General features: G+C 40.5%; 2 protein-coding genes across 5 annotated transcripts in view; both read left to right on the top strand.

The window, feature by feature from the left end:
- Positions 1–5,845: 5,845 nt before the first annotated feature.
- Positions 5,846–10,432, top strand: Ranbp6 (RAN binding protein 6). Of its 3 annotated transcripts, none has more exons than XM_048346628.1 (2): positions 5,863–6,058; positions 7,115–10,432. In XM_048346628.1, the coding sequence occupies exons 1-2, from the start codon at positions 5,864–5,866 to the stop codon at positions 9,179–9,181; spliced, it is 2,262 nt and encodes a 753-aa protein (XP_048202585.1). In that variant the 5' UTR covers position 5,863; the 3' UTR covers positions 9,182–10,432. The 3 variants fall into 3 exon arrangements, with proteins under 3 accessions (XP_048202504.1, XP_048202585.1, XP_048202667.1); XM_048346710.1 differs by having other exon boundaries at positions 5,863–5,999; positions 7,115–7,349; XM_048346547.1 differs by having other exon boundaries at positions 5,846–10,432.
- A 2,144-nt stretch (positions 10,433–12,576) lies between these two features.
- Kiaa2026 (KIAA2026 ortholog) overlaps positions 12,577–23,374 on the top strand; it is an 83,990-nt gene continuing 73,192 nt past the window's right edge. The window contains exon 1 of one of the 2 annotated variants that reach the window (XM_048346429.1): positions 12,577–13,475. In XM_048346429.1, coding sequence (XP_048202386.1) covers positions 12,883–13,475 — 593 coding nt within the window. In that variant the 5' untranslated portion in view covers positions 12,577–12,882. The remainder of the gene's footprint in view (positions 13,476–23,374) is intronic. The other variant, XM_048346359.1, reaches the window with a different exon arrangement.

Below are 23,374 nucleotides of genomic sequence, written 5' to 3'. Positions count from 1 at the left end.
CACAAGTCCATAACAGAGTATACTCTACAGCCTCTACATTTCAACAAGTTTCTTCCTGACTTAGAACAATCTTCTCTTTCTTCAAATGGTTTTAATGAGGATTCATTCTTCAAAAGTCAGCTCTGATATCATCTCCTCTGGGAAGTTTACCTGATATTCCCACACTGAGGGTGCTCCCCAAAGCATGGATTCCAGGGATGACTTACTACCACAGTGTGATCCCTACACTATGGGACCTTTGCCACCTCTTATAAGCATTCTCATGTATTTAATGTTTGCCCCAAGCACCTTGCACTGTACTTGAATATACATTCAGGGAAGGTGTAGAGGAGAGCATGGTAGACTGGTTAAGAATAAGCAGTCAGAAGCTGGGGCTGTATTGGAGTGGTTAAGGGCCTGATGGGAAGCGTTAGTAGATGTCTGGATTATAGAGTATGTATGGGAGGCCCAGGAAGCTGCCAAGGCTAACTGTCCTGAGTCTAAGACTCATTTTCAGTTCCTGTCCAGTTAGAAGACAGTTATGAACATTAGATGGGCCTGATCATTAACTATTTTCTTTTGATCTCCCAGCTCTGGTTAGTTTTGAAAGGGCAGGCACAAAGTGAATCCATTTAGGATGTGACACCCTCCCCTTATTCTTCAACATGATCCCTCATTTCCAGGACTGGCTTTGTCCCAGGGGTCTAGCTGCTTGTTGCTGGGATAGCTTGTCCCAGTTGACATTTTTGCTCATTGGTCTCAGTCCATGAGCTCTTTTGTTCAAGGCTAGTGTTCTATGGCTTTCAGCAGTTCCGTCTGAGGAGGGGCAGTCAAGGAGGTGGTTTGACCGTGAGAAAAGAGAAAAGGAGAGGACCCAGTGGCTCCTGTCCTCTTCTAGATTTTCAGCACCATTATGTAGCTGAAAGGAAACTGCCACACGGTTCAGGCAGAAAAGAGTTTATTGGGGGAGAGCATACTGCCAGCCCACATGCAGTGAAAGATGCACAGGGAGGGGAAGGGGTGGGGGAGGAGAGAGAGGAGGGAGTAAGGGAGGGGAGGGTGGTAGGGAAAGGAAGGGAAGGGGTGACTTCTGGCAGGATTGAGGTTAATGTAGGGAGAGGATGGGAAGAAGCAGTGGCCACATGAATGTAGACATGATCTCAGAGTCTGGGAACCTCCCACAGTCCAAAAGAGGCATGAGTGGAACAGTCCAGGGTGTGACCTCAGAAAAAGGGGAGGTATCCCTGTAATTCAGTTTGATAATAAAAACTTAAAATAAAAAAATAAAAAGAAAGAGGGGAGGTAACCACCTTAAGTGTGCCATTTACCTGGGTTACAAATGCTGGGCGGAGCTTCTAAGGAAAGGGCCATGTGTGTGCACTCAGGAAGAACAATGGAGAAGGGACCATTTTTCCTGGACAGGCCTAACACAGGCTAATACCAGAAAGTTCAGATCCATAGGGAGCGGGAGTCCCTGGGTTGTATACAAGCCGGTTACACACAAAATATGCATTCATCATATATACAAAAGGTCAGGGGGGTTGACATCAACTTCTGACCAGGTGGCCAATTCCTTTCTACTTGTGCAGAAATCATGATATCCTGTTTTTACCCCTTCTGTATTATTTTAAATAATGCCTGTGGGCTTCTCACTATTGATTCAGATGGTCCTGAAATAAGGATAGTGAGTCTAAGTGATGCCATCATGTTCGCATTGCCATCTTGGCACCTTTCCCAAAGCCCCTAATTGTTCCTCACCTGGTTTGCTTTCCTTATGTAAAGCACTTTTGTTAGATTGAATTGTTCACACCATAGGTGGTTTTGGCCTTTACAAGCTTTGTGCTAGCTATATTTGGGGCTGCAAGTGATTTGAGACATGAGTCTGCTTGCAGATGCCAGCATTTTAATAAAGACTCCCAATTCAACCTCTTCAAGTGTGGATTCTCTGTATTTCACAGACCCGTGATTGTGCTTCCCCCCACCCCTCTCTCTTTCTTTTTGTGCCTATACTGGGGGCTTGAACTCAGAGATTATCACTTTTTTAACCATCTTGGGGCTTGAAGTCTGGGCCTAGATACTGTCCCTGAGATCCTTTTTCACATGCTAGCACTCTACCACTTGAGCCACAGTGCCACTTCTGGCTTTTTCTGTGTTTAATTAGAGACAAAAATTCTCATAAATTTCCCTACCCGAACTGGCTTCAAACCATGATCCTCAGATCTCAGCCTCCTGAGTAGCTAAGATTACAGGCATGAGCCACCAGTACCTTGCCTAAAGTGTGTGTGTGTGTGTGTGTGTGTGTGTGTGTGTGTGTGTGTGTGTGCATGTGTGCCAGACTCAGGGCCTGGGTGCTGTCCCTGAGCTTCTTTTTGCTCAAGGCTCTACCACTTGAGCCACGGGGCCACTTCTGAGAGCTTCTCTCTCATGTTTCTCCTTGTTACTCAAGGCTGGCACTCCAGCACATGAGCTAGACCTCTACTTTTGACTTTTTGCAGATTAATTGGAAATAAGTCTCTCAGATTTGTCTGGCCAGGCTGGCATCTAACTAGAATCCTCAGATCTCAGCCTCCTAACATTTATATAAACACATTTATATAAAGTGATAACAATTTACATATATTCCAACAAAAATATAATCCTAGGCATTGTCAGATACACACACACACACACACACACATATATATATATATATATATATATATATATATATTTTTTTTTTTTTTTGCCAGTCCTGGGCCTTGGACTCAGGGCCTGAGCACTGTCCCTGGCTTCTTTTTGCTCAAGGCTAGCACTCTGCCACTTGAGCCACAGCGCCACTTCTGGCCATTTTCTATATATGTGGTGCTGGGAAATCGAACCCAGGGGTTCATGTATAGGAGGCAAGCACTCTTGCCACTAGGTCATATTCCCAGCCCCAGATACTTATTTTTAAAGTGTGATTGCCCAGCACCAGTGACTAACACCTGTAATCCTAGCTACTCAGGATGCTGACTCTGAGGATCGTAGTTCAAACCCACCCCAGGCAGAAAAGTCTGAAACTCTTATCTCCAATTAATCACTAAAACCAAACCAACAACAACAACAACAACAAAAACAACAAACAGAATTGGACTTGTGGTTTAAGAGCTAGAGTGCTAGATTAAAGCAAAAAAGCGCAGGGACAGTGCCCACGCCCTGAGTTCAAGCCCCAGGACCTAGCATGCACAGACACAGATCCAACTCTCTCTCTCTCTCTCTCTCTCTCTCTCCTCATACACCACACATACAAATCCCAAATAACGTGGTAGGTCTGTGATGGTATCTTGTTTTTGTTGTTGTTTATGTGGTGCTGAGGAATCAGCCTGAGGACCTCATGCATGCTAGGCAAGCAGTCTACAACTAAGCTACATTCCCAGTCTTGTTTTAGTTTTTTTTTGGCCAGTCCTGGGCCTTGGACTCAGGGCCTGAGCACTGTCCCTGGTTTCTTCCCGCTCAAGGCTAGCACTCTGCCACTTGAGCCACAGCGCCGCTTCTGGCCGTTTTCTGTATATGTGGTGCTGGGGAATCGAACCTAGGGCCTCGTGTGTCCGAGGCAGGCACTCTTGCCACTAGGCTATATCCCCAGCCCTTGTTTTAGTTTTAATAAGCCTTTAGTAGTGTTGAGGAAAGACCTTTTCTCATGCACATTCATTAATATTTCTTTTATTTATCTTATCTTGGGCATTGAAGCTCAAACATTGACTTTAGATATGAAAGCTATGATGATAGCAAATTTAATACATACCGTATCCTTTTAAATTTATTTCAGTTATTATAAAGGAGATATACAGGGGGGTTACAATTACATAAGTCAAGTAATGAGTACATTTCTTTTTGGACAATGTTACCCCCTTCCCTCACTCTTTCTCGGTTTCTCCCTCCTGTCCCCACCCACACGTTGTAAAGTTCATTTTCAACATAGTGTCTAGTGAGTACCACTGTTGCAGTTGTTCACTCCAATTTTCCTAAGCACTTCACTTTTTTTTTTTTTTTCCGGCCAGTCCTGGGCCTCGGACTCAGGACCTGAGCACTGTCCCTGGCTTCCTTTTGTTCAAGGCTAGCACTCTGCCACTTGAGCCACAGCGCCACTTCTGGCCATTTTCTGTATATGTGGTGCTGGGGAATCGAACCCAGGGCCTCATATATACGAGGCAAGCGCTCTTGCCACTAGGCCATATCCCCAGCTGTTCACTCCAATTTTTAAATCACCAAGTGTTGAGATTCTGCAGCCAACTTTTATTTTCAAGGAACATTAAGAAAACCAGTGAGTGTAAAAGATGCAGAACTGGATTCAAAATCTTAGAATCAAACCATCAATGGTCTCAAATCTGGATATTTACACAAAAGGCCAATTCTGTTATTTAAATTTCACAAAAAAATTCTGGTTGAATAGCTTAGAGGCAAGGCACTAAAGTCTGTATTTAAAAAATAAGTATCCCCAATGATTTTGATCATTAACCAATGCCTGGAGAACAAAGCTTCATATTACAAAGTAATTTATGTGAATATCTACTTGGGCTATGATCTGGCTATATGAAAACTATGGTTTTCCTATTTTTGTGTGCACATAAATTCTTAGAAAGTTGAAAATAAGTCTCTTGGAGAAATTTAAAACAGACTTTGCAATATATGATGGGCTGCGATGGTGTTGCAAAAATCAAGAATGGTTATGGGGGAAGTACTGTGGTAAAAGAGTATTGGTGTTGCTTTGAGAAGAGACTCAAATGTGTCATTTTAAGTAAATCCTTAACCTCTTTGAGTTTCTATTACTCACCTAAAATGAGTATTATACATATCTTGCCAACCCAACAAATTTGTATAAGGTTCAAAATGTGCTAATGCAGAAGACCCCATCATTCTCTTTTGGATTTTCATAGCTACCTGAATTAAAGAAACCATATTTAGCCACAGGGATATCTGTTTCTTAGAATAAACTCTGCAGTTTTCCATGAAAGGATAGCTAGGATTCTAATAATTGAACTACTTCATATCACAGTTTAGACACTACATGTAATACGTGACACAATCAAAAGTACAAAATTAGTTAAGAAATAAGTCTAGGGTTCATGTACTCAATTATTACTCCAGATTACTTCCTATCATACTTTACTCAATTGTCTTTCTATATTTTATTACAATCAAAAGGCTAAGGGACTCTGATATATACCCAATCTGAGCTGTTGTTCTGTTCTACTGTATAGATGTGGCAGTAAGGAGGATATCATTGTTATTATTCTCTTATTGGCCTTATTTTATAAGACACTTTATTATGGTATTACTCATGTATCATACAATCCACCAATTTAAACCACACAACCTAATGGTTTTTTGTATAACCACATGGTGCAATCACAAATCAATTATAGAACATTTTCATTATTCAAAAAATATGCTCTGCAAGCACTAATTTCTGTCTGTAAAGAGTTGGTTTTTTTTAAAGCTTTCCTATGAATGGAATCATACAATATATGGTCCTTTGTGATTGACTTCTTTCACTTGTTCTCAAGATGCACTTACTGTTTTTAGATTATCAGAGTAATACCAACACAGTTTAGAAATAACGAGGAAAATCCCTCATAATCTTAACCTAATATAATTCATGTTAACGTATTTTTTTCCATTTTCCCCTGCAGGTGCATATTTATCGAGGGGAAAAAGATGGAGGATCACCAACATCTGCACCTGTTCACATCTCTTTCAGAAACTTCTTCCAGGTTTCCCAGCCTCCCGCTGCTGGGCAACCAGCAACCCGGCAGCGGAGAGAGCAGCACCCCCGCCCATCCCCAACGTCGCCTTGCTGACGTCACGCCCCAAGCCGCAGACCCTCCGCCCTTCTTCCCCGTCGCGGCAGCTTTGACAGGGCGCGATGGCGGCGGCCGGATCTGCAGGGGTACCGGCGACCGTGACGGAAAAGCAAGAGTTCTACCAGCTCCTGAAGAACCTAATCAATCCAAGCTGTATGGTGCGGAGGCAAGCAGAGGAAGTCTATGAGAATATCCCAGGTCTGTGTAAGACTACATTCCTCTTAGATGCCGTCAGAAATAGAAGAGCAGGTTATGAGGTGAGACAAATGGCTGCCGCACTGCTACGACGGCTTTTGTCCTCTGGATTTGAGGAGGTCTATCCAAATCTGCCTTCTGATGTGCAGAGGGATGTCAAGATTGAACTCATACTAGCTGTTAAGTTAGAGACACATGCTAGCATGAGGAAAAAGCTTTGCGATATTTTTGCGGTGCTGGCCAGGAATTTGATAGATGAGGATGGCACTAACCATTGGCCAGAAGGTCTGAAGTTCCTAATTGACTCGATCTACTCTAAAAATGTGGTTCTGTGGGAAGTTGCACTTCACGTTTTCTGGCACTTTCCTGGGATTTTTGGGAACCAAGATCGGCACGATTTGGATATCATCAAAAGGTTGTTGGACCAATGTATTCAAGATCAAGAACACCCAGCAATCAGGACATTATCTGCTAGAGCTGCAGCTGCGTTTGTTCTTGCTAACGAGAACAATATTGCCCTATTCAAAGACTTTGCAGACTTGCTTCCTGGAATCCTACAGGCTGTGAATGATTCCTGCTACCAGGATGATGATTCTGTGCTTGAATCTCTTGTTGAGATTGCAGATACTGTACCTAAGTACTTGGGTCCCTATTTAGAAGATACTCTACAACTGAGCCTGAAGTTATGTGGAGACTCTAGGCTTAGTAATCTACAACGCCAGCTGGCCTTGGAAGTAATTGTGACCTTGTCTGAAACCGCTACCCCAATGTTGAAAAAACATACAAATATTATTGCACAGGCAGTTCCTCATATATTAGCAATGATGGTTGATTTACAAGATGATGAGGATTGGGTAAATGCTGATGAGATGGAAGAAGATGATTTTGACAGTAATGCAGTTGCTGCTGAGAGCGCACTAGACAGACTAGCTTGTGGGCTTGGTGGAAAAGTGGTTTTACCAATGACCAAAGAGCATATCATGCAGATGCTTCAGAGCCCTGACTGGAAATACCGACATGCTGGATTAATGGCCTTATCTGCGATTGGAGAAGGTTGCCATCAGCAAATGGAACCAATCTTAGATGAAACAGTTAACACAGTTTTGCTTTTCCTTCAGGATCCTCATCCAAGGGTGAGGGCTGCAGCCTGTACTACACTTGGACAGATGGCTACAGATTTTGCCCCTGGTTTCCAAAAGAAATTCCATGAGACAGTGATTGCAGCTTTGTTGCGTACCATGGAAAATCAAGGTAATCAGCGTGTGCAATCCCATGCAGCTTCTGCTCTTATTGTTTTTATTGAAGACTGCCCCAAATCATTGCTAGTTCTATATTTGGATAATATGGTGAAAAATCTGCATTCTATCTTGGTAATTAAGCTTCAAGAATTGATTCGGAATGGGACAAAGTTGGCCTTGGAACAGCTTGTGACAACCATTGCTTCAGTTGCAGATACAATAGAAGAAAAATTCATTCCATATTATGATATATTTATGCCCTCCCTAACTCATGTTGTTGAGCTTGCTGTTCAGAAGGAACTTAAGCTTCTGAGAGGAAAAACTATTGAGTGCATTAGCCATGTTGGTCTTGCAGTTGGGAAAGAAAAATTTATGCAAGATACATCAAATGTGATGCAGCTATTGTTGAAGACACAATCAGACTTAAGTAATATGGAAGACGATGACCCTCAGACCTCTTACATGGTTTCAACATGGGCTAGGATGTGCAAAATTCTTGGAAAAGATTTTGAACAGTACCTTCCACTGGTTGTTGAGCCTCTTATTAAGACTGCTTCAGCTAAGCCTGATGTTGCTCTCTTAGACACACAAGATGTGGAGAATATGAGTGATGATGATGGGTGGCAATTTGTAAATCTTGGAGACCAGCAAAGTTTTGGGATTAAAACTTCAGGACTTGAAGCAAAAGCAACTGCTTGCCAGATGCTGGCTTATTATGCTAAGGAGTTAAAAGAAGGATTTGTGGAATATACAGACCAAGTTGTAAAACTGATGGTTCCTTTACTAAAATTTTATTTTCATGATAATGTTCGGGTGGCAGCTGCAGAGGCCATGCCTTTTCTCCTTGAATGTGCAAGAATTCGTGGCCCAGAGTATCTTTTACAGATATGGCAGTTGATATGTGATCCTTTAATCAAAGCCATTGGGACGGAACCTGATACAGATGTACTCTCGGAAATTATGAATTCTTTTGCAAAGTCCATTGAGGTAATGGGAGATGGTTGCCTTAATGATGAACACTTGGAAGAATTAGGAGGAATTCTGAAGGCAAAACTTGAAGGACATTTTAAAAACCAAGAGATACGACAGGTTAAAAGGCAAGAAGAAAACTATGACCAGCAGGTTGAGATGTCTCTGCAAGATGAAGATGAATGTGATGTTTATATTCTGACCAAAGTATCAGATATTTTGCACTCATTATTTAGTACTTACAAGGAAAAGATTTTACCATGGTTTGAACAGCTCCTTCCATTAATTGTAAATCTAATTTGTTCAAGTAGGCCATGGCCAGACAGACAGTGGGGATTATGTATATTTGATGACATCATAGAGCACTGTAGTCCAACGTCATTTAAATATGTGGAATATTTTCGGTGGCCAATGTTACTAAATATGCGAGACAATAACCCAGAAGTTAGACAAGCTGCTGCTTATGGCCTGGGTGTTATGGCACAGTTTGGTGGAGATGATTATCGTTCTTTATGTTCAGAAGCAGTTCCACTCTTGGTGAAAGTTATTAAGTGTGCAAATTCCAAAACCAAAAAGAATGTCATTGCTACGGAAAACTGTATTTCAGCAATAGGGAAGATTTTGAAGTTTAAGCCTAACTGTGTAAATGTAGATGAAGTTCTTCCACATTGGTTATCATGGCTCCCACTGCATGAAGATAAAGAGGAAGCTATTCAGACTTTGAATTTTCTCTGTGACCTAATTGAAAGTAATCATCCAGTTGTAGTTGGTCCAAATAATTCCAATCTTCCCAAAATCATCAGTATAATTGCAGAAGGAAAAATCAATGACACTATTAACTATGAAGATCCTTGTGCCAAACGCCTAGCTAATGTTGTTCGCCAGGTACAGACTTCTGAAGATTTATGGTTGGAATGCATATCCCAACTTGATGATGAACAGCAGGAAGCCTTACATGAATTGCTAAATCTTGCTTGAAGCACTTTAATATTACTTGAATGTCATCTGTCATAAAAGTGACTACTAATAAATGTTGTAAGTGGATTATGTTATAAATGAAAGAACTGTCCTCTCCTTGCTAAGCAGCTATATTTTGTCCCCATGTTTCTCTAGGACTAGTCACAGCCTTTTGTATACTTTGCATGTTTTACCTCTTAAACATAGACTGTGTTAATAACTTGTGCTTACAGTTGTCTTAGAATGTTTATCACTTTCTCCTACGTCGTGTGCAGTCAATATAAGTTGTTGCTGTTTGTACAAATACCAATGCTGCAGTTAACTTGGTACCAAGAAGTCATGCTGACTGTCAAAAGATACTAAGAGCTCACAAAGGTAAGATAGAACTTCCAGGACAAACATCTTCAAAGTTGTAACAGGATTATTCCTTGATACTACTTTACTATTACTCCTGATTTTTATGGTGGTGGAAGAATGCTAGAACTTAGAGTGAGTTTCAAGATATTGCTGTGAATGTGAGAGTTTTCTTTGTAATGTATGTGAACTTTTAAATAATGTACTCCTGAGAACCAGTTGTGACATATCCAAATTCCAATTCACAAATTGTTCAGCTGAGAGTGATAAGAAATTTTAAATCTCTTTAAACTGCTCTCCATTTAAAAAAGTTAACCAGAACAACAAGAATTATAGTTACTGAATTATGGTTACTGGTGCATCTAACATTGGTAGCACGTAGCATACTGTAATACTGTGTTTGACAAATAGCAAGTTATCAGTGTTTGTGGGAATAAGTGTGTTTTAGCAAACGATTTGTTTGTGTATATATGCTATTTTTTCCCTGCCAAACAGCTCAACAAGAAAAGACTTGATTCAGAATGAGACCTAAATAGATTCCTGTTGTGAGGAAGTTCCTAGCAAATACTAAAGCAGCACTGAAGGGTATTCCATAGTAAAAGTGGGGGAAAAAAACAAAACACCTTAATTCTATCTTTAAGCATTACAAAAAAAACAGCTTTGACACTAGTCATTTATCGGTATAAGTGCATTATAAGAAAACAGCTCTGTATGTCTAAGGCTAATTCTATTCATTGTAATGTCAGTCTTTAGAGTTGAGCTTTTTGTAGTGTAGAAAAAAGTATTCTGTTCCATAAATCATCTATAAAAAATACATCTATTGTGACTTCCTGGGGTTCTTGTGGGTACTGTGTATGTATTCAGCAAATATTTAAGAACAGTAAGTGCTCAATAAATCATTGCTGTTAATTCATCTAATGCTTGTATCTCTATCTTGCTTTTTTTGTCAGTCATGGGGCTTGAACTATGGGTGCTGTCCCTGAGCTCTTCAGCTCAAGGCTAGCGTTCTACCTATCTTGTTTTTTGAGTTTGGAATTCCTTTTATGTTGGAATTTTCCAATGCACCTCTTACCACTTCAGATTGGTAGGTTAGGCCACTGTAGACAGGGATATAAAGTTGAAAGTTGAGATCTTAGATATGTGTTTCCTATTCCACATAATTTTTAATGGAGGGAGGGGAGAAAGTTAAGACTGCTACATATAGTATGGTCATAATTTATTTAAAATAAATAGAAAAAAATCAACCTCAAATTTTTTGTTTTGCATTTGTTCAGTCCCAGGGCTTTTCTTTTTGCTCAGGACTAGCGCCCTACCACTTGAGTCACAGCCCCACTTCCTACTTTTTTTGGTTGTGGAGGTAAGAGTCTCATGGACTTTCCTGCCTGAGCAAGCTTTGAACCCAAATCCTCAGATCTCAGCCTTGAGTAGCTAGGATTATAGATTCGAGCCATTGGTGCTCAAGCTACTCAAAGTTTTAAGAGAGAGTAGTCTTATTTGTGGAATCAAATGGCAATATTTCTTCTATAATATACTTACATTTCTTTATAATAGAGTGGATTTTTTTTAAGTTCTAGGACCTGTTCTGCACTCATAATAGCTAGGGTTACTATCATCTTGCTTATAAACTAAAATTGAGATGTCTTCTACTCCCTCTTTCTCTTTTATATATTTTAATTAGGAAGTCCTTCATCAACATTTCCTGCATGAAGAATTAGAAATTCTGCCAGATGACTTGGAATTAGGCATCTAGAGTTTTAAAGTATGACACACCGAGGTTTGAATCTGGGCAAATTATTAAACAGTAGATTCTTTGAAATGAAGGTAAATACCTAGATTAAAGGATTGTAAGAATTAAGTGACATAATTAATACAAAGTGTTTAGTGACATAAGGTTCAATAAATGGAACAGGAGTCATCAAATAGGGCTGGTGCCTAAAAAAAAATGCTTGCTTGGATATGGTTGACCCAGGTTGTTGAGCTTTAAGTAAATGAGGGATATCCATTTAGGCGTGTTTGTTTCCCAGTTGTTGAAATACGTCTAGTCTTTGTCCTTTTCCTTCTTTGGCCTCTGAAGAGCGCTATAAGCGTAAATGTCTAATAAATTACAAGTATTTGATAAGTCTGTGCATATAGCATGAAGTGTAAGTACGCTAAAGCACAAGAAAATGTTTCCATCCCATCATTTTACTTTCAAATGTTATTTATGGAACAACAAACCAAAAACTTTGAGGGTTTCAATTTTGGCAGTCCTAAAAGGGCATATTAATACGAAGTATTTATTAATGCAAAGGGCATGTAAATTTTACCATGGAGAGGATTTACATTTTGTGCTCTCTCACTATTCATTTGCCGTTATAAACGTGAACTTCCAGCCTCCTTTAGGATAAATTAGAGAGTTTAGGGATTACAAGATTTCTTGCCAATAAATTTAGCCGGATTGATTGAAGCCTTTTCGGGCCGCCCGAGTGAGCACAGTGGCGCAGGCGCTCTGTTTCCCCTCCACCCCGCCCCTTACAGCGGCACGCAGGCTAATGACGTCACTCTCCCGCGCGGCGTTCCGGGGCTCGGTCCCGTCGCGGAGCCAAAGTCTTCGCTTTCGCAAAGCTGGGCGGAGCGCGAGGAGAGCGGGGGACGATTTTGTTCTACTACGCACGCGCAGAGGGGATGGCGACGGTGCCTCTTTCTTTCCCTCTTTCTGTAGCTTAGCTCAGCCCGGAGGGTTGAGTGCCCTCCCCCTGCTCTGCCCGCCCCTCCCCTTCTCCCCTCCCCCCCGCCCAGTGGGGCTCCTAACTGACAGTTGTCGCCTGGCCCGTCCGTGCGCCGCCTCCTTCTGCCCAAGTCCCCCGCAGGTAGAGAGGGGCGGGCGGGGGGGTGAGGGAGAGGAGGAGCCGGGCCCGCCGCGGCCCAGCGCTGCGGCCCACCCCGGGGAGGAGAGAGAGGAGCCCCTCGTACTCCTCGCCCCCTCCCCGCCCCCCGCCGGCCCGGGAGGGGGTGGGGCACCAGGGCCGCGGCAGCCCCGCGAGGCTTGGCGGTGGAGAGCGGCGGCGGCGGCGGCAAGCAGGCGGGCGGGCAGGCGTCGGAGGGGTGAAGCCGGCGAGGGCCGCGCGCGCGCCGCCGGGGGAGGGGAGAGAGGAGGGCACCCGGGCTCTCCTCTCCCCCTCCCCGCGCACCATGTAACCCCGCCCCGCCGGCGGCGAGCTCGAGACCCCCGCGCGCACCGAGCCGAGCCGGCGGCTGAAGAAGGACGAGGCCCGATGCGGCACGGGCTGCGCGGCACGGCCGAGCCGTGAGGAAGCGGCCCGCGCTCCTGCGTCTCTTGGCGTCTCGAGCGGCCGCTCCGCGTCTCCCAGCCTGGGCCTGCCGGGAGCATGAGCGTGCCCGAGCCTCCCGGAGAGATGGAGCCGGCTGGAGAAGATGAGCGGCCGCCACCGGCGGCCGAGGCAGAGGGCGAGGAGGAGGGGGCAGCGGCGGCTCCGGCTCCGGGGCCGGCCCGCAGGAGGAGTGCCTCCTCTCTGGAGGACGCCGAGGAGCCGGAGGTGGAGGCGGTGGAGACGAAGGGGGTCGCGGGCAGTGGCTGCAAGGAGCAGGAACTGACCTACGAGCTGCAGCAGGGCTACCGCATCCTGGGCGAGTTCCTGCAGGAGAAGCATAGGGGCCTCACTGCCCCCTTTCTGCAGCCCCTGGGGGGCGTTGCCACCGGGGAAGAGGAGGCGGCCGAGGGGCCGCGCGGCGGGGGCCGGGGCAGTCGCGCCGTTCCTCCGCAGCCGGGCCAGGGCATGTGTCTACTGAAGATGGAGGAGAAGTTCGCCAGCGGCCAGTACCGGGGCATCACGGAGTTTGTGGCGGACTTCAGGTCGATGCTGGAGACGTGCTACCGCCTGCACGGAGTGGACCACTGGATCTCCAAACAGGGCCAGAAGCTGGAGATGCTGTTGGAGCAGAAATTGGCACTTCTCTCTCGGTAAGCTAGCCCTATCCCGGGCGGGACTGACAGACTGACACAAACACACCCTCACACGTGTCCGAGCGTGGATGGGCTGGGCCAGGGACCGGGGGGCGGCGCTGATAGGTGCCGTGTTGGTGGCGGAGAACCCCGAGAGGAGGAGCAGCTCTGGGCGGGGGCCTGGAGGGGTGTGGTAGATGCGGGCTGGAAGCTGGGTACTCGGGAAGAGAGAAGCTGATTTCCATACTTCTATCAATGCATTATGGCTATGACTCAGATAAGACAACCCACACTCCGTGCCATTATTTTTAAGTAGTAAAATACACTCCAAATTGATGTCAATTTGGATTTTAAACTCAGAAGTATAGAGTTCTAGTCCGTCAACTTTTACAGATTTGAAAACAACGTAGAAGGAGGCGAGAGGATAGCTGGCTGCATGAAAGTACTAAAGAAGAGAATTTAGGTTTGACTAAGCTATAGATGTTTTCAAAAGCATTGTGTGTGTAACAGATCCTAGTCATACAAAAGGGCAGAGAAACATATTCTTTTACATTGAGGTAAATTTATTTATGGCACCGAGGCTTGAATCTTGGGCTTCAATTCAGACATGCTAGGCAAGCATGCTTTCCAGTCATACCTGCAACCCTACTTAAAGGTAAACTTCTAAGTTCTTGGAACCATAGTTCCTAGTAGCTAATGTGCATTAGCAATTCTCAGGTGATTTAATAGTATCCATACTTAGAAGTTAAACTTACAACGTTGCAGAATTACTAAAGATACTTTATCTCCAATAATCAGCAGGACAAGAGAAGAAATGCTTACATTTTGATAGCAAAAGTACTATGGTGATTTCAAGTAGATACAAGTTCTGAGGAGCTTACTTTTTTGGTACTTGTATGTAATGTTATTTAAGCACTTTATAAATGATGGGTTTGCTAGACCATGCTTAGGTATATTAGGAATCATTTCTTTTTCTATATTAGCCTGAATTCTAATTCATAACTAAATAATTGCTTTGGGTAGACACAAGTTTGAAAAAGCCTAAATTGTAACTTAGGTTTGGAATATAATTTAGATGTATAAATGTTTCAAAACAATGTTATAGTTTGCAGGAACACAAATTTTTAGCAAACAAGATGACCAAGACACCATATTTGGAAATGAAATAGTATATAGTATTTTAGTAATAAATGCTATCATTTAAGTTTCCTTTTGCCTTTTGATGTATATTTGCAACCATAAATTACCTCTTTCAGTTTGTAAGGATAATTTTACTGCTGTTTCATGTATTAACTGAGCTTCTAGTGATCAATAATAAATGAGGTGCCTTAGGTAAGAGGATGTTACATTATTATTAAAGAGCAGACAAGTGATATTAGTACATTGATAAACATTGTAAAACTTCCAGATTCTTTATCTGTATAATGAGAGTATTAGTCCTAATTATTTGATTGTGCAAATATTTAAGTGTCTACTAGAGATAGACTTTCATGTGTCTCACATCAGTAGATAGGTTTTCTGGCCTCAAATGGTTTACAGTTGAGCAGGGAAGGAAACACCTAAAATGATAATGAATCTAGGTCTGGGAAGGTGGCTTAGTGGTAGAGTGCTTGCCTAGCATGAAAGAGAGAGAGAGAGAGAGAGAGAGAGAGAGAGAGAGAGAGAGAGAGAGAGAGAGAGAGAGAGAGAATACTGGATATATTAAGGAAGGTTTAGGGGAGGGTGACTTAAAGCTGGAAAAGAAGGGATGACTATGAAGGTGACAGGTGAGAGAAAGAGAAGGGGAAAGATAATATAAAGTTATTACAGTTTGTACTTGAACTAATTCTTAAAGGAGTTGAATATTGTAGGTGGATTTGACAGTGACATTTTATTTAGAATACTAAACTACAATGAATGCAAGACATGAAACAGCATAGTGTTTCTAGAAACTACAAATAATTTTATATAGTTTAATATTGTCCCTAGCATTTTGTCTGTACCTCAGGAGATGTACAAAAATGAGTCCATAGGGGTGAGGGAAGAAATTATTAAAACTGCAGTATATTTTATTCTAAAATGTCTAATTTTGTTTTTCTTCTTGTGATATTTATACTAGTACTAGATATATAAACAACACACACACACACACATATACATGTATCTAGGCAAGTGCTCTGTCACTTGAGCCATACTCGCTTTTTAATTATTTTTCATATACAATTACCTTCCTTCTTTTTGCCTTCATCTCCCTTGAATTGTGATCCTCCTACCTCTGCATCCCATGCATGTTCTGGGATTACAGTTGTGAAACACCATGCCCATCTTGTTCAAGATAGAATCATGAGGGCTGGGGATATAGCCTAGTGGCAAGAGTGCCTGCCTCGGATACACGAGGCCCTAGGTTCGATTCCCCAGCACCACATATACAGAAAACGGCCAGAAGTGGCGCTGTGGCTCAAGTGGCAGAGTGCTAGCCTTGAGCGGGAAGAAGCCAGGGACAGTGCTCAGGCCCTGAGTCCAAGGCCCAGGACTGGCCAAAAAAAAAAAAAAAAGATAGAATCATGATAACATTTTGCTTGGGTTGGCTTTAACTACAACTCTCCAATTTCTGCCTTCCAAGTAGCAGGGATTGTAGATGTAAGCCACTGTTCCCAGTTTACTTTGAAGAGTTTTGATGGTGAATCTTGATTTAGCTTGTAAATATTATGCTCCAAGGGAGAATATTTTGAGTACTACTGGCATGTGCTATGGAAGCAGGGGTGATAAAACTTTTTAGGACTATTTATAACATCATTTGAATAAGTAGATTAATTGAATTTCATTTTTTTAGAGCTCCTAAATTTACTGAATTTCATTTCCTACCTGTGGTTGCCTTGGCAAAGCCAGATCAAATGATTTCCCAGTCCTTATACAGCACTCAGGGCTGAACATATGCCATTCCTAGGAGTGTTAGAGATGTAAAGAAAAGTAACAATGGGGGCAGGGGAGGGAAGAAACATTCAAATGTTTCATTAGATTTTATTCAAAAGGTTATCGTTTTTAAACTAGGTTTTTAAGAGTATGTAGAATGTTGATAGTGAAATTCAAGAGTATTGAACATTTGCTTGAATTATTCTGTGCTTGGTAGAATATAAAACCATATAAAATGACCTTTTGTGGTACTTCATTTTGATATTTGAACAGAAAACACAATTAAAAATTCTGAAGCAGACAAATACAGAGTATACATCAGGTAATAGTTTATATCATATGGTTAGAATGTACAATGAACAGGATCTGTAGTGACAGATAAGTCTAGAAAGATAGGATGGGGCCAGTTACAGAGGACTTTGAATGCTTACCAGAGTTTAGAACCTAGGCCATTTAAATGTGTCACAAGTGTTAAGAGAGTAACATGATGTTACTAGTTTTTTGAGGTTTGAAGGTAGAAATGGAAGGAAGAAGAAAGTAGGAAGTCAATTAAAAGATTATTGAAAATTCCATCAAAAGAAGAACGAACAGTTGGAATATAAAAGTTAAAGATACAGAAGAGAATTTAACTGAGCAAGTACAAAGTGGTAAATGGCAAACTGTTGGATGCATTGTGTGAAGGAGTAATGTCCAAATGAATTGGGTCATTTGTATCCAGGTGATGGTGATGCTGAGATGATAAGACAAGAGGCATTCATCTGAAGATATCCAACTAAGAATTAATTACAAAAATGTTGGTTGTGGGCAGGTGCTGCCCCTGAGTGCTTTTGCTCAAGCCTTGTGCTCTACCACTTTGAGCCAAAGCTCCACTTTGAATTTTTGAGTGGTTAATTGGAGATAAGAGTGTCAATGGGTGTTTTCTGCTTAGGCTGGCTTCGAACTGCAATCCTCAGATCTCAGCCTCCAAAGTAGGTAAGATTACAGGTGTGAGCCACCAGTGCCCAGTGCTTTAGATGTTTAATAAAGGGTTAATATACAAAAGAGGAATGATGAAAGAAATGAAAGTGAACGAGACTGCCAGGGATGGAGTTTAGTTTTAAAAAGGGGGGAGGAGGGAGAACCAAAGCAGACTTTATATGAGGATTGTCTTCAACAATCTATTCAGGAAGAAAAAGGATTAGAAAAACTACTATTGAAATATATATATAAGAAGCTGAACAGTTTGAACAAGTGCAGTTAACAAAGTTGAAAAGGATTTAGCATTAAACAAATAAAATTATCTGAATTAATTCTGAATTATATGTATTAACTGCAATAATATAAACTTACAGACTTCGTTGCTTAATGAGACTTTTTTGTTTCCATTGAAGATATTAATTAAGAATAGTTTAGATTTCATATAATAAAAATGCCTATAATAGACTCTCATTGTTGTTGGGATTTTGTTTTAGTTGGGTTTTTTTATGTTTTGTTTTTGTGGGATGCGTGTGTATGTACACGTGCATGAGTGTGTGCACATGTACATACATATAGTATTGTGGCTTGTACTCGGGGCGTTGCACTCTTGCTAGACTTTATTGCTGGAGCTCTACCACTGGAGCCATGCAAGCAGTCTGGCACTTTGCTGGTTAAGATCAAGTCTTGTGGCTTCTCTGCCTAGGCTGCCTCGGCTACCCTGGCTTCTGATCAAGCTTCCTGAGTAGCTAGGACTACAGGTTTGAGCTACCAGCAAGATTCATGTGTTTTGCTTTATAATCTGTTTCTCATTGTCTGTGAGCTTTCATTGTTGTGACAAAATACCTGAAAAAAATAATTTAAAGGGTAAAAAATTAATTCCATTTCATACCTGTATTTTAGCTTTCAAATAATCTTTAGGCCATCTCTATAAAACCAAGAATTCCCCAGAACAAATAATGGACATTTTCAATCTCCAGGAACGTGGATAATAATATGATCTTTAAAGTTCATATTAAATTACTTTAAGTTCTCCTTTTTTAATTGGAAACAACCAGTAAATCCTAGTGGTCATCAAACTCTTTTGTTATATCATCTTTCCTCTGGGATTTGTGATTATTCCAGAATGAATCATACTTGCAATTCAGGATATTAACTCTATTTATCTACCTATATATCACTATGGAATACTAATTATTAGGATAATGGAATTTTTTTCATTTTCTTTTATGTTTTCTACATGTATTCCTAGATTTTCTATGATTAAACGTAATACTTTTGTAGTAAAATTCAGATTTTATTGAAAGGAAATTCATATTTACAATTTTTCCTTTTCTCTTCTCTCCTCCTCTCCGTGCCCCCCACATCTTGAGGCTTGAATTCAGGGCCTGGGCACTATCCCCAAGCCTCTTTGTGCTCAAAGCTAGCACTCTACAACTTGCACTACAGTACCACTTCCAGCTTTTTCTGAGTTTATTGGAGATAATGAGTCTCATTGACTTTCCTGGCCAGGTTGGCTTTGAACTGCAACCCTTAGATCTAAATTTTAATTTTTACCTTCCATTCTTTTTAATTTTTTTTCTGCAGTGATCATGTATTTTGTTACTTTTTGCAATTTCATTTAAAATATGAAATCCAGATTTTCTATGTAGTTCTAAGCATTTGGAATAATTTGTACTAACAACTGACTGAGTTTTGGTATTTAAAGCTTTTGAGTACAGCTATCTGAACAATAACATCAGACAATTTTTTCTTTTTTTTTGGCCAGTTCTGGGGCTTGGACTCAGGGCCTGAGCACTGTCCCTGGTTTCTTTTTGTTCAAGGCTAGCACTCTACCACTTGAGCCACAGCACCACTTCTGGCTTTGTCTATGTATGTGGTGCTGAGGAATAGAACACAGGGCTTTGTGTATAAGAGACAAGCACTCTACCACTAGGCCATATTCCCAACCCAAGATATCACAAGAAATGTACACACTGCCCTACTATGTAACTGTACCCTTTTTGCACAACACCTTGTCAAAAAAATTGTGTTCAATTAATAAATAAATTTAAAAAAATGTAATTGAAGTGGCACAGTGCAGTATCATAGGACTTAAATGCAAATAAATTAATTGCCTAGAAAATGAAAAAAAAATAAATCTTTTGATAGTGTCCTTTATACCTTTTAGTGTGTCTTCACATTGTTTCATTTCTAAATCATGATCCTATTAAAAGGTAAATATAGAAGATAAGCCAGTTTAAAATAAAACTACTTGACTTTAAACTCTTGTTATACTTTCAGGGTACTTTGCTAATGTTACTATTCTGTGAGAGTTTGTATTCTATGTTAAAATCAGTGAAAAGACAGTCCAATTTATAATGCAGAAAATGATTTAAGTTGTTATGTAGCACATGCAATATGCTGAGCATTTTCTCTTCCACTGGTTTTGGAAGCAATATATCTCATTTGCCAAGGGTTAGATTTCTTTCAAGCGATAACATACTAATTTGTAATAACCACAGTTTTAGTTTGCAAAAGCTGTAAAGATTTGCCATTAAAAACAAAATCATAATCTACCAAAGTAGTAGATTGACTTTTGTGGTAATGTACATTCTCAGTCTCTTGAGGTTGATATCACAAAATCTTTCTCACAAAATATGTACTCAAAATACTAAGATTACATTCTTGTGGCATTTCATATTTCTTGTTTTTACTTATTTTGTCAGTTGTGGGGCTTGAACTCCAGGCCTAGGTGCCGTCCCTGAACTCTTGCTCAAGGCTAGTGCTCTACCACTTTGAGCTACAGCACCACTTCTAGTTTTCTGGTGGTTAATTGGAGATAAGAGTCTCACAAACTTTCCTGCCCAGGCTGACTCGGAACCACAATCTTCCTTCTCCTGAGTAGCTAGAATTATAGGCCCCAGCCACCAGAAGCTGACTATTTTTTTGTTTTTAAAACTACTTTCAAATTTCTTTGTATACATAGTAAAGATTATTGAAATTTTTACTAAAAAAGCAATTCCTAGCAAACTCGAATTTTTTTCTCTCATGTTTGTTCTATAAATAAGAATAGTCTGCTTCATTTTACACAGAAGGAAATGGACCATCTGAAAAAGCTATCACATAAAAAGGTTTTCCCATAGAAGCAGTTATAAATATAGATTGTTTCCATGTTAGCTCACAAACAACATTTTTGACATACTGAATTTTTAAAATTGGAAGACAAAAAACATTAGAAAATAATAAAAAAACCAAATACATACATGTTTGTCTTGAATTTTATTTGTCTTGAATTAGTCTTGAATTATATTTGTCTTGTGTTTTTACTTGAGGAAAGACAAGCTTATATTTGACTATTTTAGCTGGGCACCAGTGCCTTATATCTGTAATCCTAGCTATGTTGGAGCTCAGATCTGGTGATCTTTGTTCATAGCCATCCTAGATAGAAAAGTCTGTGAGGCTCTTATCTTCAGTTAACTAAGCAGAAAACCAGAAATAGAGCTGTAGCTCAAATGGTAGAATTGCCAGCCTTTAGTTAAAAAGGCATTACTGATCCTGACTTCAAGCCCCAAAAGACTCTTTTACCAACAATATGTAATCTCCTGATTCCCTGTCTTCTCTGCTACAACCTCTTCTATGAGCCTTTTCTACCATTCTTTCTAAAGTAATGTCTCTTTCAGTTACTATCTATTTTCTTTTATTACCTACTTTTTTCATTGCTTTTATTGCAACCTCTAATATATAATGCTTAATATATAATTGTGTCATATTTTGTTTCTCTTTAAAATGGAAAACAGGAGGGCAGAGAAATCTGAGTGTAGGGAGTTTTTCTCATTGATTTATTGCTGTTTAACTTCTGCATGTTTACTTGAAGTGAAACAATAGATACAGATTGAGTGGAGAGATACAATACCCTCCCTTAAGGGGTGGATACGGTAGTACGAGCCTACTTAGTTAATTGAAAAGTTGGCTAGCCTGGGAAATTTAAGGGGAGACTCCTCAAAGTAAAAAGAAGTGTAAGGAGTGATAGGGTAGAACTTGCCCAACATTCATGAGGCCTTCTGATCAGTTCTCAAAACTACCAAAAACAAAACCAGAACAAACATAATAGAAGGTACTATATGATCTAGGCATGGTAGTGCAAATCTTTAATCAAAATGGTGAGAAATGGAGGCGAAGGATCCTGAATTGGAGTCTAGGCTAGGCTACATAATGAAACCATCTTAAAATAGAAACAACATGATGTAGTAACCCAAGCCTATAATCCCATTATTAAAAAGGCTGATGCAGGCGAATCTCAAGCTTGAGGCCACTGCTGGGTGTAACATCAAGTTCCAGACCAGCCTGTACAATTTATGAATGGGACTGGTAATTATCATATTGAGAAAAAATACACCGAACTCAGAAAAAGAAAATGCTATATTTTTACTCATTTATAAAATCTGAAGCTAAAAAAGAAAAACTAGCCGAGTGCCAGCCTGTAATCCTAGCTGAGATCTGAGGATTATGTTTGGAAGTCAGCTCAGGCAGGAAAGTCTGTGAGACTCTTACCTTCAGTTTATCACTGAAAAACTAGAAGTGGAGTAGTGGAGCAGTGGTAAAGCATCAGCCTTGAACAAAAAATCTCAGGGACAATACCCAGACCCTAAGTTCAAGCCCCAGGAATGGCACAAATTAAAAAAGAAAAACCAATAATGTGACACAATTGTGAAAGGGTGGACTATTGGGATTGGAGAGGATTATAGGGGTAAATATGATCAAGGTACTTACATGTATACATGAAAATAACATAATGAAACCCACTAAAATCTGGAAGGAGGAAAGAGGATTTTTTTAAAGTAATGTATGTTTAAATATGCTAAGACAAGTACAGTTTATTATACATTTAGAGTGCTTATTTGATAGGTACTTATAGCAGAATTCAAACATGAATATAGAGCTTTTTCACAACTATCCTAAAACTAGAAGAAGCAAGTACAATAGTATGTTAACAACTATAAAACCTAAGTGATTAAAACTAGAATTGGTTATACTGTTTAAAAAAAGAAGAAGAAGCAGTGTGCTGGTTGCTCATGACTATAATCCTAGCTACTCAGGAGGCTGAGATCTGAGTATCATGGATTGAAGTTAACCTGGAAGAAAAGTCCTATATAAGACTTATATATCCAGTTAACTAGCAATAAGGCAGTAGTGGAACTGTGGCTCAAATGGTAGAGTGAAAAAGCTCAGGGACAGCACCAAGGCCCTGAATTCAAGCCCCCATGAACATCAACTCTCCCTTCGTCCTCCCCAAAGATGTATATAAGATGAAAGGTAGGTAGGTGTGGAGCAGTGGGTTCCAGGCAACAAGAAAAGTATATTCAAGAGAGCAAAGGGAGCAAAAGTAACTATAGCTATAGAATGGCCAATCGTTTAGTTTAACCAGAGGTCCAAAAATAGTGATCAGTGTCAGATCATGTAGAGCCTAATATGATGTTTGATATTCTAATAAGAGTTTGATATTCTGTATTAGGAAATTTTTATACTAAAGACTTTAAAACGAGGGAATTTTAAGACCGATCTACATAAAATAGAGGAGAAAATTAGTGTTTCATTCTTCTGACTTTCAAGTTCAAAGAATTGCATTTTCAGACTTAGATTTGGTGAAGAATCATATATACAAATATGTCTGAAAATTTTGTTGTGCACTGCAGAAATCCTAATGTTAACAAAAAGAAAGACTACTTTCTTTTTCTGAAATAGGTAATATTCTAGATTTATATCTAAATAATTTGGAGTGAACTTAGTTGTTTTGCTTCTCTCCCTTTTTCTTTCTTTCCTTCCTTCCTATTCAGAGCTTCTTGCTTGCTAAGAAGGCAATTTACCACATGAGCCCTTTATTGCATTGGTTGTTTTTAAGATAGGGTTTTGATTTGTGCCTTGTTCAACCTGGACTTTGGTCCTTCCATTTGTGCTTCCCTTTGTCACTGGGTTGACAGGTATCTGCTACTGCACCCAGCCCTTGATCTTCCCCCATATCTTTAAATGACATTAAATACCTCTGCACCCATGTGCTGGTTAAGATGAATTCTTGTAGCATTTTGTAATTG

Source organism: Perognathus longimembris, chromosome 1, assembly GCF_023159225.1.
Source record: "Perognathus longimembris pacificus isolate PPM17 chromosome 1, ASM2315922v1, whole genome shotgun sequence".
NCBI lineage: Eukaryota > Metazoa > Chordata > Mammalia > Rodentia > Heteromyidae > Perognathus > Perognathus longimembris.
This window is presented reverse-complemented; position numbering and strand designations above follow the sequence as displayed.

Excerpts from the sequence above, each read along its gene's own strand:
- Ranbp6 (XM_048346547.1), top strand. The coding sequence starts at position 5,864 with ATGGCGGCGGCCGGATCTGCAGGGGTACCGGCGACCGTGACGGAAAAG.